Source organism: Trachypithecus francoisi, unplaced genomic scaffold (assembly GCF_009764315.1).
Source record: "Trachypithecus francoisi isolate TF-2019V2 unplaced genomic scaffold, Tfra_2.0 Lachesis_group12, whole genome shotgun sequence".
Classification (NCBI taxonomy): Eukaryota; Metazoa; Chordata; class Mammalia; order Primates; family Cercopithecidae; genus Trachypithecus; species Trachypithecus francoisi.
The window spans coordinates 113,462,416-113,477,713 of record NW_022681457.1 but is presented as its reverse complement, the minus strand read 5'-3'; the positions used below and the strand labels follow the sequence as shown (position 1 = coordinate 113,477,713).

General features: G+C 44.3%; 1 protein-coding gene across 3 annotated transcripts; it reads left to right on the top strand.

Moving 5' to 3' along the window:
• Nucleotides 1–702: 702 nt before the first annotated feature.
• Nucleotides 703–15,070, top strand: TARDBP (TAR DNA binding protein). 3 transcript variants are annotated; one of them, XM_033228402.1, is made up of 8 exons: nucleotides 703–1,107; nucleotides 2,066–2,314; nucleotides 5,497–5,660; nucleotides 7,017–7,157; nucleotides 9,331–9,501; nucleotides 11,589–12,797; nucleotides 13,529–13,828; nucleotides 14,601–14,982. In XM_033228402.1, exons 2-6 carry the CDS (start codon nucleotides 2,077–2,079, stop codon nucleotides 12,117–12,119), a joined length of 1,245 nt encoding a protein of 414 aa, XP_033084293.1. In that variant the 5' UTR covers nucleotides 703–1,107; nucleotides 2,066–2,076; the 3' UTR covers nucleotides 12,120–12,797; nucleotides 13,529–13,828; nucleotides 14,601–14,982. The 3 variants fall into 3 exon arrangements, with proteins under 3 accessions (XP_033084293.1, XP_033084292.1, XP_033084294.1); XM_033228401.1 differs by having other exon boundaries at nucleotides 13,529–15,070; XM_033228403.1 differs by lacking the exon at nucleotides 13,529–13,828.
• The last annotated feature ends 228 nt before the right edge of the window (nucleotides 15,071–15,298 follow it).

Here is a 15,298-nt window from a genome sequence, read left to right as displayed (position 1 = left end):
CTCCAGCGTGGGGGACAAGAGGGAGACTCCATTTCAAAAAAAAAAAGAGAAACAAAGTGTGCCTTAAAATAGATGAAGTACTGTATTATTATTATTATTAGAGGGCTGGAGCAGAACAAGTTAGCATTTTGTGCCTCGAGATTCAAATCCCAGGTCTACCATTTATTCCATGGGTGACTTTTTTTTTTGGCGGGGGGGAGGACAGAGTCTCACCCTGTCGTCCAGACTGGAGTGAGGTGGCACGAACTCGGCTCACCGCTACCTTCGCCTACCGGGTTCAAGCAATTCTCCTGCCTCAGCCTCCCGAGTAGCTGGGATTACAGGCGCGCGCTACTACCGCCCGGCTAATCCTTGAGTGACTTTAAGCAAGATACTTGATCGCTCTGTGCCTCAGTTTCCTCACCCGCAGAATGAGTATCAATAGTTCCTGCTACACCAAACTGTATGGGTTATTATTAAATATGTGAATACTCAGAAAGTACCTGGTACAAAGTAGCGCTATTACTGCTATTATTTAGAACAAAGTTATTGTTTCCAGGTTTGGAGGTGGGCTGGCGGAGGGAGGAGAGGACGCACCGGTCCGCCTTTCAGAAAAGAGATCCAGGCATTACCCTGCCTCCCAAGTGGACTGGGCCCGGCATCCCGAGCCCCGCCCCCTCCACGCCCCGCCCCGCTCTTGCTGGCCGAGACTCTGCGCTACTCTCGCGCTCTTTGAAAGTGCGCGAGCTCCGACCGAGACCTGAGCCGGCGGTTGGTCGGCCGAAACCATCTGCTACGTTACATGGGGGGAGGTCAGCGCCTATACAGCCACACTTTTTGCCATCTTCAGCTTTTCAGGCCTAGGTTCTGGTTTTATTTTAGCTTTCAGAGCTTCTCTGTAGGCTCGAATTTCCAAGAGGCAGCCCGAGTCCCTGGAGAGAGGGTCATCGTGGCTCTCCTCGGAGCCTTCCACCTCTGGACGGGCAACCGGTGGGAGAGGACGCCGGTGGGCGGGGGGAAGGAGGCGGCCCTAGCGCCATTTTGTGGGAGCGAAGCGGTCGCTGGGCTGCGCTTGGGTCCGTCGCTGCCTCGGTGTCCCTGTCGGGCTTCCCAGCAGCGGCCTAGTGGGTGAGTCGCGGAGCCTTCTCACTGAGGATGCCGTAGGTGCTTCGGCTCCCGCATTGGGGCTGCCCGAGGCGGACGCAGCGGCTTCGGCCCCTGCCCCGGGATGTGAGTGGTGAGACCGGGCCTAGTTCTGCCCGAGCGGGCTCGCGCGGGAGCGTCGTTAGGTCCGAGCACAGGGAGGCCGCTGGTGCCGAAACGGGGAGCCGGGCCCGTGGTGCCGCGCAGGCTGAGGCGGAGGTTGGCCCCGGACCCGGACAGTGCCGGAGCCTTCGGTACTTTGTACCCCGAGGGACGCTGCCAGCTCGGACCTGGTGCTCCTGCGCCCCACCCCGGGCCGCGCTGAGAAACTCCTCCCTCGGCTGGCACGCGCGGGCTTCTGGGAAGCGGCGGCCAGCTCCTCCAGGACCTGTCGCCGCGGGCCTTGCGGCTCGGGCTCACAGAGCTCCCGGAAGCTCCAAAATGAGGAACAGAGAAGAACTTTTCTCCTGTTCTTGACACCTGATTCACTGCCCATATTCAGTCTTCAGGTTCAGCTGATGGATCGCTTGCTTAGGAAAATCGACTTGGACCGTCACGCCCATGCCTCAGCCAGTTAGGCTCTTCCCCTACCTTCAGGATTACTTAACGACTTCCACGATGGTCATAAAATAGCTACTGTTTATTGTTCCCTTGCATACCCCAGCTTGTAACCAGCAAGCCACGTTGGACTCAGTTTCAGTACCTGACGCATCATAAGCCTTCAGGGAAAGTTGTTTGAATGAATGAACTGGCGAGGCATCAGATTTTGACAGGAAATCACTACCCTTACCTTCACCTCGTCATTTTTCAGAGATAACCAATGCATGTAGGAATCCAGACAATTTTTCTGGAAGTCAGAACATTAACATGGTTTGGGTATTATCGTTATAAGGAAACAGTTACTGTGACGTCAGTGTTCATTCATATCTCTTTTCCCTTTAAGAAAAGTGAAAGATGTCTGAATATATTCGGGTAACCGAAGATGAGAACGATGAGCCCATTGAAATACCATCGGAAGACGATGGGACGGTGCTGCTGTCCACGGTCACAGCCCAGTTTCCAGGGGCGTGTGGGCTTCGCTACAGGAATCCAGTGTCTCAATGTATGAGAGGTGTCCGACTGGTAGAAGGAATTCTGCATGCCCCCGATGCTGGCTGGGGAAATCTGGTGTATGTTGTCAACTATCCGAAAGGTCTGTTACTATTTGGTTTTGTAATCATGCTGAAGTGTGGTCGGGTGTGTGTCTCATCCATGGATCTTAGCCTCGTTTCCTGGCAGAATGTCTCCTGTAACTTAAGTATTTCCTTGAACTTCACTATTAGACAAGTTTGGAAGACCATGAGTCTAAATTTATGGAAACTGGGGATTATAGATCATTTTAAAAGAGAAAGCGATGTATTTAAAAAATATCTGAATACGCTTTGCCAAGTTGATGCCAAATTTAAGGAATTACTAATGATGTTTTGCGCTTTTGCGCTTCTATCAGTGTTGTAAATAGATTCTTCTGAAGTGCTCCAGTATTTGGATTTGATCATTGTCCTTTTGGTCTTACATCATTCTTTCAGCACATGTGACTTCATTTCTTCCCTTAAATGAACAAACAGTTGCAGTAGCCAAATCTTGAATTAGTGTAGTTCCAGTTACAATTTCGAGGTTCTGGTCTTACCCTTCTCGCTGCCTCTTATCACTGATGTTCTAAATCTAAGAAAAGGAAGCATGAAGTTTAAGAAGTGTGCCAAAGAAATAGCGAATTTTCGCATTTTGAAGTAGTGTACTGTTAATAATCGATCTGTGTGTTGCTTTTATTATAACTTGGTATTGCAACAAAGTCTATCAAATTTGGTCAGTATGCAAGACACTCTTTTAACATGTGTAGAAAAACTTTAGGGCCAGGCACAGTGGCTCACGCCTGTAATCCCAGCACTTTGGGAGGCCGAGGTGGGTGGATCACCTGAGGTCAGAGTTTGAGACCAGCCTGGCCAACATGATGAAACTCCATCTCTATTGAAAACACAAAAAATTAGCTGGATGTGGTGCCTGTAATCCTAGCTACTCCGGAGGTTGAGGCAGGAGAATCGCTTGAACCGGGAGGTGGAGGTGGCAGTGAATAGAGATTATGCCATTGCACTCCAGCCTGAGCAACAAAAGCGAAACTCCGTCTCAAAACAAAAAGAAAAAAACGAAAACAAAAATTAGCTGGGCGTGGTGGCGGGCGCCTTGTAGTCCCAGCTGCTCTGGAGGCTGAGGCAGGAGAATCGCTTAAACCTGGGAGACAGAGATTACAATGAGCTGAGATTGCGCCACTGCACTCCAGCCTGGGTGACAGAGCAAGACTTTGTCTAAAAAAATAATAATAATAATTAATAATGTAGTCCGGGCGCAGTGGTTCAAGCCTGTAATCCCAGCACTTTGGGAGGCAGAGACGGGCGGATCACAAGGTCAGGAGATGGAGACCATCCTGGCTAACATGGTGAAACCCCATCTCTACTAAAAAATACAAAAAACTAGCTGGGCGAGGTGGCAGGCGCTTGTAGTCCCAGCTACTCGGGAGGCTGAGGCAGGAGAATGGTGTAAACCCGGGAGGTGGAGCTTGCAGTGAGCTGAGATCCGGCCACTGCACTCCAGCCTGGGTGACAGAGCGAGACTCCGTCTCAAAATAATAATAATAATAATAATGTAAACTGGGGATTTTTAGTATGCTGTTTCTTCAGCCATTGGGTATAGATTAATATTTACCCAAATTTAAAATGTCAGGCTGGGTACAGTGGCTCACACCTGTAATTCCAGCACTTTGGGAGGCTGAGGTGAGCAGATCACCTGAGGTCCGAAGTTCAAGACCAGCCTGGCCAACGTGGTGAAACCCCGTCTCTACTAAAAATACAAAACTTAGACAGGCGCGGTGGTTTGCACCTGTAGTCTCAGTTACTGGGGAGGCTGAGGCAGGAGAATTGCTTGAACCCGGGAGGTAGAGGTTGCAGCAAGCTGAGATGGTGCCACTGCTCTCCAGCCTGGGTAGCAGAGCGAGATACTGTCTCAAAAAAAAGAAAAAAATGTCATTTAATTTATCTCACCAGGCCGGATACAGTGGCTCACACCTGTAATCCCAGCTACTCAGGAGGCTGAGGCAGGAGAACCCCTTAATCACTTGAACCCAGGAGGCAGAGGTTGCAGCGAGGGGAGATTGCACCACTGCACTCCAGCCTGGGTGACAGAATGAGAATCCGTCTCAAAAAAAAAATTATCTCCCTTTCTCTTCTAAATAACCTAAGGTTAAGGTTATGTAGGAGTTTTTAGTTGTTGTTGTTTGTTTTTTGAGATGGAGTCTTGCTCTGTCACTCAGGCTGGAGTGCAGTGGCGCGATCTTGGCTCACTGCAACCTCCACCTCTGGGGTTCAAGCAGTTCTCTGCCTCAGCCTCCTGAGTAGCTGGGATTACAGGCGCCTGCCACCACACCCGGCTAATTTTTGTATTTTTATCTATCTATTTATTTATTTTATTTTATTTTATTTTGAGACAAAGTCTCGCCCAGGCTGGAGTACAGTGGCACAATCTTGGCTCACTGCAACCTCTGCCTCTTGGGTTCAAGCAATTCTGCCTCAGCCTCCCAAGTAACTGGGATTACAGGCGCCTGCCACCGAGCCCAGCTAATTTTTTTGTGTGTTTTTAGCATAGATGGAGTTTCACCGTCTTAGCCAGGCTGGTCTTGAACTCCTGACCTTGTGATCCACCCGCCTCAGCCTCCCAAAATGCTGGGATTACAGGTGTGAGCCACCTCGCCCAGCCGGTTATGTTTTTTTAAGTAAGCCAAACTTTTGGTTTCTTTTTCTTTTTTGAAATTAGAGATAGGGGCTATTGCTCTGTTGCCTAGGCATATTGTAGTGGCTGTTCATAGACACGCTGCAGCCTCAAACTCCTGGACTCTAAGGCATCCTTCCTCCTCAGCCTCCTGAGTTGTTGGAACTTACAGGCATACACACCACTGTGCCTGGTTTTCCGTTTTATTGCAAAAGCTGTGTATTTGTTGAATGTTTAGGAAAGATAAAAGTTAAATCTACATCAGGAGATACAAGTTGCTGACACTTCAAGTGAAGTAGAATTATTTTTGTTTTGATAAACCTTTTGAGGGAAAGAGATTGTAATCTGGAAGTACTACAAAAAACGAAATTGGAAATCACTGAATTTCACCAGAAAAGCACCTCAGACACTAAACTTAAGCCTTTATTCTGTCCTCTAGAGCAAAAATCACTTGCCAAGTTTTCAGTGTCTTACTCTTCTTAAGAGTCTTCTTTTTGCTTTTCATTTCTAGATGTAGGAGGTAGTGTTTTTTTTTTAAAGAAGTGCTAAGTCTAAAAGGTTTCTGCTCATTTTATTTAGATAACAAAAGAAAAATGGATGAGACAGATGCTTCATCAGCAGTGAAAGTGAAAAGAGCAGTCCAGAAAACATCCGATTTAATAGTGTTGGGTCTCCCATGGAAAACAACTGAACAGGACCTGAAAGAGTATTTTAGTACCTTTGGAGAAGTTCTTATGGTGCAGGTAAACTTCGATTGCATCAGACAGGTTTTCTTTACAGTGAATGAGCATCTAGCATTTATTTATTGGTATACATAGAGATGGGGTCTCACTATGTTGCCTGTGCTCTGGTGTCGAACTCCTGGGCTCAAACTGTCCTCCCGCCTCAACCCCAGTGTGCTGAGCCACAATGCCTTAGCCACATTCTTGTTACTTTTTTTTTTTTTTTGGAGACCAAGTCTCACTTTGCTGTCCAGGCTGGAGTGCAGTGGCACTATCTTGGCTCACTGCAAACCTCCACCTCCCGGGTTTAAGCGATTTCTCCTGTCTCAGCCTCCTGTATCTGAGATTACAGGCGCACATCATCATGCCTTGCTAATTTTGTATTTTTTAGTAGAGACAGGGTTTCACCAGTTGGCCAGGCTGTTCTTGAACTCCTGACCTCAGGTGATCCACCTGCCTTGGCCTCCCAGTGCTGAGATTACAGGTGTGAGCCACCGTGCCCGGCCATATTCTTGTTATTTTAATGGCACTGTACTTCCTGTTACACAGATGATACTTCCAATATTTGTTGTATTTATACATATATCTTGTACTCTATATTATTGCCTTCAATATTGTAAAATCCTATTGTTGCATGAAGGCTTAAGGGAATTAGGTGATAATAGCTTTTTATCTTTGAATTCATTTTAAGACATTCTGTTAAAATCCTGTTGGGGTGACTCATGCCTGTAATCCCAGCATTTTGGTAGGCTGAGGTGGGAGGATTGCTTGAGGCCAGGAGTTCAAAACCACCTTGGCCAACATAATCCAGACTCAGTTTCTTTTTTTTTCTTTGCTTTTCTTTTCTTTTTGGAGACAGGGTCTGGCTCTGTCAGTCAGGCTCTAGAGTGCAGTGGTGCAGTTTAGGCTTGCTGCAACCTCCGCCTCCTGGATTCAAGCTATTCTTGTGCCTCAGCCTGCCAAGTAGCTGGGACTGCAGGCGCATGCCACTACACCTGGCTAATTTTTGTGTTTTTTGTAGAGATAGGGTTTCACTGTGTTGCCCAGGCTGGTCTTTAACTCCTGTGCTCAAGTTATCCACCCTCCTCAGCCTCCCAAAGCGCTGGGAATACAAGTGTGAGCCACCACGCCCGGCCCCATCTTTCTTTTTTTTAAGAACTCAAAAACATTTCTGTTGTATAAATGAGTTTTGCTCTGTTGTTAACACGGTATGGATTCAATATTAACCTCCTTGTTGTTACTCTGAAGACTAACTTGGTTTAAGTGTTAAACAACTGCATCCAGTTGAAACCATTCAAATTGTTTTTTAAGGAACTATGATTTGGGCATGCAGTGTGTATGTGTACTTTTAGAGTAAACTTAAATCATCCTTTCTAGGTCAAGAAAGATCTTAAGACTGGTCATTCAAAGGGCTTTGGCTTTGTTCGTTTTACGGAATATGAAACACAGGTGAAAGTAATGTCACAGCGACATATGATAGATGGACGATGGTGTGACTGTAAACTTCCTAATTCTAAGGTACTTGGGTCTGTGCTTTGGGATTTTTTGCTGACAAACTTCCTTAGAAGATTGTAAGATAAAATGTAAACACACTTAGAAAAGATAGTGGTAGGGTGTGTTCGTGAAATCCTTTTGTCTTGTTGAAGTCTTTGGCCCTTAATGCATGTTGAATATTTTATGCTTGTTTGAAATATTTAGTTTATTACTTCTCCAAACGAAAGCTTTGTTCATTTTGTTCTTCCTTTTCTTTGTGTTATGCATGGAAAAGAGGAAAGATTATTTGTCAAGTTAACAGTTTCTTACATAGTTATATGTTAAAACATAAAGACAATCAGAATACATACATTAATCTTGTTATAACGACCTTTTTCCAAGCAAACAAATAACATTTGCTTATTTGGAACATCATCATCTTTGCCAGGAGATTGCGCATTTATTGATTTTCTCAAATCCAAATACAGTCATGCGTCACATGGCAAAGTTCATCAGTCAGCAGCAGACCACGTGTACAGCAGTGGTCCCATAAGATTATAACACTGTTTTTATGGTACCCTTTCTATGTTTAGATACACAGATACTTACCATCATGTTACAGTCAGTTACCTACAGTGTTGAGTACAGTAACTTGGAAGTTTGTGGCCTGGGAGCAATAGGCTATACCATCTAGCTTAGGTGTGGGGTAGGCTGTGCTATCTGGGTTTATATGATATTTGCACAACCACGATTTTTTGTTTGTTTGTTTGTTTGTTTGTTTGAGACAGAGTCTTACTTTGTCGTCCAGGCTGGAGTACAGTGGTGCGATCTCAGCTCACTGCAAGCTCCACCTTCTGGGTTCACACCATTCTCCTGCCTCAGCCTACTGAGTAGCTGGGACTACAGGCGCCCGCCAACACGCTTGGCTGATTTTTTGTATTTTTAGTAGAGATGGGGTTTCACCATGTTAGCCAGGATGGTCTTGATCTTCCGACCTCATGATCTGCCCAGCCACTGTGCCTGTCCTTTTTTTTTTTTTTTTTTTTTGAGACAGAGTTTTGCTCTTGTTGCCCAGGCTGGAGTGCAGTGGTATGCTCTCCGGTCACTGCAATTTCCGCCTCCCAGGTTCCAGCAATTCTCCTGCCTCAACTTCCCGAGCTTCTGGGATTACAGGCATGCACCACTATGCCTGGCTAATTTTGTATTTTTAGTAGAGATGGAGTTTCTCCATGTTGGTCAGGCTCGTTTCGAACTCCTGACCTCAGGTGATCCACCTGCCTTGGCCTCCCAAAGTGTGGGGATTACAGGCGTGAGCCACTGCGCCCGGCCTTTTTTTTTTTTTTTTCTTTTAAGACGGAGTTTTACTCTTGTTGCTCAGTCTAGAGTGCAAAGGCGCAATCTTGGCTCACTGCAACCTCCATCTCCTGGATTCAAGTGATTCTCCTGCCTCAGCCTCCCAAGATGCTGGGATTGCAGGCACCTGCAACCACACCCAGCTAATTTTTGTATTAGTAGAGCTGGAGTTTCACCATGTTGACCAGGCTGGTCTTGAACTCCTGACCTCAGGTGATCCACCCGCCTCGGCCTCTCAAAGTGCTGAGATTATAGGCGTTCACCACCACACCTGGCCACAATGATGAAATTGTGTAATGGCTCATGACGTATTTCTCAGAACATATGTCCATCTTTATGTGATGCATGACTCTGTACTTTTGTAACTTAAAACGTTACTCTTCACTAAAGCCTTATAAGAAAAAAATGCGGGCCGGGCGCGGTGGCTCAAGCCTGTAATCCCAGCACTTTGGGAGGCCGAGACGGGTGGATCACGAGGTCAGGAGATCGAGACCATCCTGGCTAACACGGTGAAACCCCGTCTCTACTAAAAATACAAAAAAAAACCTAGCCGGGCGAGGTGGCGGGCGCCTGTAGTCCCAGCTACTCGGAGGCTGAGGCAGGAGAATGGCGTAAAACGGGAGGCGGAGCTTGCAGTGAGCTGAGATCCGGCCACTGGACTCCAGCCCGTGCGACAGAGCAAGACTCCGTCTCAAAAAAAAAAAAAAGAAAAAAATGCTGATGCAAAAAATTAAGGGTATGTCTACTTTTTAATGATTCACTGCTATCCAAGGCAGAATGATTTTGTTATATCCCTTACCTTAATGCTTTTTTCATTGTTCATAACATATTTCTGAGTGTTTTTTCTTCCTTTTGATTTGATCAGCAAAGCCAAGATGAGCCTTTGAGAAGCAGAAAAGTGTTTGTGGGGCGCTGTACAGAGGACATGACTGAGGATGAGCTGCGGGAGTTCTTCTCTCAGTACGGGGATGTGATGGATGTCTTCATCCCCAAGCCGTTCAGGGCCTTTGCCTTTGTTACATTTGCAGATGATCAGGTATTTTTCTCCTTAACAATATGTCCCGACCAGGCGTGGTGGCTCATGCTGTAGCTTGTAGTGTTCTGGCGAGTAGTTGTGTTATTTTAATTACTAAGGTTTAGGGCTAAGCATAGTGGGGTGTCTAATCCCAGTTTGGGTCTTAGCTGTTGTGTATTCAGATTTTCTAAAGCCACTTTCGTAGTTTATTTTACATTAGCTAGGATTTTACAGTTTAGAGAGAGTTTAGCTTTATTTGGTTAAGATTATCTAAAACACCCTTTACGCCGATGTTGCTTGTAATCCCAGCGCTTTGGGAGGCTGAGGTGGGCGGATCACGAGGTCAGGAGATCAAGACCATTCTGGCCAACATGGTGAAATCCCGTCTCTATTAAAATACAAAAAAAAAAAATTTAGCTGGGTATGGTGGTGCACGCCTGTCGTCCCAGCTACTCTGGAGCCTGAGGTAGGGGAATCACTTGAACCCAGGAGGCGGAGGTGGCAGTGAGCTGAGATCATGCCACTGCACTCCAGCCTGGTGACAGAGCAAGACTGTCTCAAAAATATATATATATATATGTCCCAGGTAATTAGGTAATTTCTCTTGAACATTTCCCATCCAGCTAATTGCTAGTCTTAGCTGAGTTTTCTGACCTTGTAAGATGCAGGGTGTATGGGCCTAGAAGTTTGTGATACCTGTATCTGATAACCCAAATGTCATATTTTTAAGAAATCTAAAAGTAAATATACCTTTAGATAGTTTTCAGTATGTGGCATTTGGGAATGTTACATACCGTTTTTTGTTGTTGTTTTTTTTTTTTTTTTTTTTTTTTGAGACGGAGTCTCGCTCTGTCGCCCAGGCTGGAGTGCAGTGGCCGGATCTCAGCTCACTGCAAGCTCCGCCTCCGGGGTTTACACCATTCTCCTGCCTCAACCTCCCGAGTAGCTGGGACTACAGGCGTCCGCCACCTCGCCCAGCTAGTTTTTTGTATTTTTTAGTAGAGATGGGGTTTCACCATGTTAGCCAGGATGGTCTCGATCTCCTGACCTCGTGATCCGCCCGTCTCGGCCTCCCAAAGTGCTGGGATTACAGGCTTGAGCCACCGCGCCCAGCCCTGTTGTTGTTGTTTTTTTTTTGAGACAGAGTTTCGCTCTTGTTGCACAGACTGGAGTGCAGTGGTGCGTTCTCTGTTCACTGCAACCTCCACCTAACGGGTTCAAGCAGTTCTCTTGCCTCAGCCTCCCAAGTAGCTGGGATTACAGCCACCTGCCACCACGCCCCGCTAATTTATTTGTATTTTTAGTAGAGACAGGGTTTCACCGTGTTGGCCAGGCTGGTCTCAAACTCCTGACCTCAGGTGATCCACCCACCTCAGCCTCCCTCCCAAAGTGCTGAGATTATAGGTGTGAGCCACCACGCCTGGCCATTTTTTTGTATCTTTAGTAGAGACGGGGTTTCACTGTTTTGGTCTGGCTGGTCCTGCACTCTTGACCTCAGGTGATCCACCCGCCTCAGCCTCCCAAAGTGCTGGGATTACAGGCATGAGCCACCGCTCCCACTCCTGGCCCTTTTTTTTTTTTTTTTTTTTTGAGACAGGGTCTCACTGTGTTGCCCAGGCTGTTGGAACATAGTGGTGTAATCAAAGCTCGCTACACCCTAGAACTCCTGGGCTCAGCCTCCAGGGGAGGATCCTCCAGCTGCAGCCTCCTAAGTAGCTAGGACAGGTACATCCCACTATGCCCAGCTAATGTGGCATTTTGTGGGGTTTTTTTGATAGAGGTGGGGTCTCCCTGTGTCGTCCAGGCTGCCAGGCTAGTCTTCAACTCTTAGCCTCACACAGTCCTCCCACCTTGGCCTCCCAAAGCGCTAGGATTATAGGCATGAGCCACCATGTCCAGCCTATGTCTTTTGAAAATCGACGGAAATATCACTGCTGCTATTAATAAAACTAAAAGCTGTATTGGGGGTTTAAATGAAATGAGCATTCATTAATTATTTTTCCTCTGGCTTTAGATAAATTAATGCTTGTAACCTAAGTTTTGTTGCTACTTTAAATGTATGAATCAATGGTTTAATCTTCTTTGTTTACATCCCTTATTTCTTATAGATTGCGCAGTCTCTTTGTGGAGAGGACTTGATCATTAAAGGAATCAGCGTTCATATATCCAATGCCGAACCTAAGCACAATAGCAATAGACAGTTAGAAAGAAGTGGAAGATTTGGTGGTAATCCAGGTGGCTTTGGGAATCAGGGTGGATTTGGTAATAGCAGAGGGGGTGGAGCTGGTTTGGGAAACAATCAAGGTAGTAATATGGGTGGTGGGATGAACTTTGGTGCATTCAGCATTAATCCAGCTATGATGGCTGCTGCCCAGGCAGCACTACAGAGCAGTTGGGGTATGATGGGCATGTTAGCCAGCCAGCAGAACCAGTCAGGCCCATCGGGTAATAACCAAAGCCAAGGCAACATGCAGAGGGAGCCAAACCAGGCCTTCGGTTCTGGAAATAACTCTTACAGTGGTTCTAATTCTGGTGCAGCAATTGGTTGGGGATCAGCATCAAATGCAGGGTCGGGCAGTGGTTTTAATGGAGGCTTTGGCTCAAGCATGGATTCTAAGTCTTCTGGCTGGGGAATGTAGGCAGTGGGGTTGTGGTTGGTTGGTATAGAATGGTGGGAATTCAAATTTTTCTAAACTCATGGTAAGTATATTGTAAAATAGGTATGTACTAAGAATTTTCAAAATTGGTTTGTTCAGTGTGGAGTATATTCAGCAGTATTTTTGACATTTTTCTTTAGAAAAAGGAAGAGCTAAAGGAATTTTATAAGTTTTGTTACATGAAAGGTTGAAATATTGAGTGGTTGAAAGTGAACTGCTGTTTGCCTGATTGGTAAACCAACACACTACAATTGATATCAAAAGGTTTCTCCTGTAATATTTTATCCCTGGACTTGTCAAGTGAATTCTTTGCATGTTCAAAATGGAAACCATTGATTAGAACTACATTCTTTACCCCTTGTTTTAATTTGAACCCCACCATATGGATTTTTTTCCTTAAGAAAATCTCCTTTTAGGAGATCATGGTGTCACAGTGTTTGGTTCTTTTGTTTTTGTTTTTTAACACTTGTCTCCCCTCATATACAAAAGTACAATATGAAGCCTTCATTTAATCTCTGCAGTTCATCTCATTTCAAATGTTTATGGAAGAAGCACTTCATTGAAAGTAGTGCTGTAAATATTCTGCCATAGGAATACTTCTGTCTACATGCTTTCTCATTCAAGAGTTCGTCATCAGCATCACAGGCCGCGTCTTTGACGGTGGGTGTCCCATTTTTATCCGCTACTCTTTATTTCATGGAGTCGTACCAACGCTATGAACGCAAGGCTGTGATATGGAACCAGAAGGCTGTTTGAACTTTTGAAACCTTGTGTGGGATTGATGTGGTGCCGAGGCATGAAAGGCTAGTATGAGCGAGAAAAGGAGAGAGCGCGTGCAGAGACTTGGTGGTGCATAATGGATATTTTTTAACTTGGCGAGATGTGTCTCTCAATCCTGTGGCTTTGGTGAGAGAGTGTGCAGAGAGCAATGATAGCAAATAATGTACGAATGTTTTTTGCATTCAAAGGACATCCACATCTGTTGGAAGACTTTAAGTGAGTTTTTGTTCTTAGATAACCCACATTAGTTGAATGTGTTAAGTGAAATGATACTTGTACTCCCCTACCCCTTTGTCAACTGCTGTGAATGCTGTATGGTGTGTGTTCTCTTCTGTTACTGATCTGTAAGTGTGGCAATGTGAACTGAAGCTGATGGGCTGAGAACATGGACTGAGCTTGTGGTGTGCTTTGCAGGAGGACTTGAAGCAGAGTTCACCAGTGAGCTCAGGTGTCTCAAAGAAGGGTGGAAGTTCTAATGTCTGTTAGCTACCCATAAGAATGCTGTTTGCTGCAGTTCTGTGTCCTGTGCTTGGATGCTTTTTATAAGAGTTGTCATTGTTGGAAATTCTTAAATAAAACTGATTTAAATAATATGTGTCTTTGTTTTGCAGCCCTGAATGCAAAGAATTCATAGCAGTTAATTCCCCTTTTTTGACCCTTTTGAGATGGAACTTTCATAAAGTTTCTTGGCAGTAGTTTATTTTGCTTCAAATAAACTTATTTGAAAAGTTGTCTCAAGTCAAATGGATTCATCACCTGTCATGCATTGACACCTGATACCCAGACTTAATTGGTATTTGTTCTTGCATTGGCCAAAGTGAAAAGTGTTTTGTTTTTGTTTTTGTTTTTTGTTTTTTGTTTTTCTTTTGAAATCTAGTTTTGAATAAGTCTGGGTGACCGCACCTAAAATGGTAAGCAGTACCCTCCGGCTTTTTCTTAGTGCCTCTGTGCATTTGGGTGATGTTCTGTTTACATGGCCTGTATAAATTTCCATTGGGAAATCATTCCTTCTAAAAAGATTATTTGGAGAGTGGGCAAAATGTTGATTATTTTCTAATGCTTTGTAGCAAAGCATATCAATTGAAAAGGGAATATCAGTACCTTCCTAGTTTGGGATTTGAAAAGTGGAATTAATTGCAATAGGGATAAAGTAGAAGAAACCACAAATTATCTTGTGCCTGAAATCCATTAAGAGGCCTGATAGCTTTAAGAATTAGGGTGGGTTGTCTGTCTGGAAGTGTTAAGTGGAATGGGCTTCGTCCTCCAGGAGGTGGGGGAATGTGGTAACATTGAATAAAGTTGAATAAAATCGCTTACAAAACTCAGACTCTCACAATGCATTGTTAAGTATGTAAAAGCAATAACATTGATTCTCTGTTGTACTTTTTTGTAACTAATTCTGTGAGAGTCGAGCTCATTTTCTAGTTGGAAGAATGCGACATTTGTTGTGTTAGTAGTTAATGCCCTTACCTAATTAGATTATGATAAATAGGTTTGTCATTTTGCAAGTTACATGTTTTAAACATTTATAAATGAAGTCATCCTTTAGACTTGTAATCGCCACATTGTTTCATTATTTGGTTTCCTCTGTAAAGGGATCTTGAGTTGTTTTAATTTTTTTTTTATCTGCATCTAAATCTGCATGATTTCCAAACCCTGTACCATCTGAATTTTGCATTTTAGCACTTGCACTATTACTCAGCAGCAGTAACATGGTAACACTTAAAATGGTACTCGGGGACCTCCAAAGACTAAACTGACAAGCCTTCAAGAAGCCCAGGGGTAAGTTAACTTGTCGACGGCATGGTTTAATCCCTTCTTTACACTTGTGTAAATTTCAGTTACTGGTCTTAGAAGGCTTTCAATGTTGAGTAGCCTTTTATTAACATGTTTATGGTACTGCATAGATATGGGTATTTATTTTACCCTAAAAAGATTTTGAAGTTTAGAAGTACTTAAACTATTTGGCAAATATTTGTTTTTAAAAATCTATTTGGTCATCTAAATGCATTCATTCTAAAAAATTTTTTGAACCAGCTAAATAAAATTTTTTTTTGACACCACAGTTTAGTGTCTGGAGTCTTACTGGAAAAACATGATTTCTTTTTATATGTGATATACAGATGCTGGAAAGTTACCTTTAAAAATTGAGTGTAAAGAAAGAAAATAAAAATTGAGTCTCAGGAAGTTGTACTTTATACTTTATATGCACCAGAGAAATGAGGCCAAGACTCACAGTAAACTTTTACATGGAATGTTAACTGTTAGACTACAAAACTTGAATGTTAGCTGTTAAAACCTTTTAGGAAGGAATAGCCAGCTAAAATCAAATGAGATTTTTAAGGTTAAATCAGCACTTAAGTTTTGTCCTTAGTAGGAAA

Bases quoted from the DNA above. Each gene is read 5' to 3' on its own strand.
- TARDBP (XM_033228401.1), top strand. From the start codon at position 2,077: ATGTCTGAATATATTCGGGTAACCGAAGATGAGAACGATGAGCCCATT. The intron at 7,158-9,330 runs GTACTTGGGTCT...TGATTTGATCAG, and splicing joins GTAAACTTCCTAATTCTAAG to CAAAGCCAAGATGAGCCTTT. The intron at 9,502-11,588 runs GTATTTTTCTCC...TATTTCTTATAG, and splicing joins TTACATTTGCAGATGATCAG to ATTGCGCAGTCTCTTTGTGG.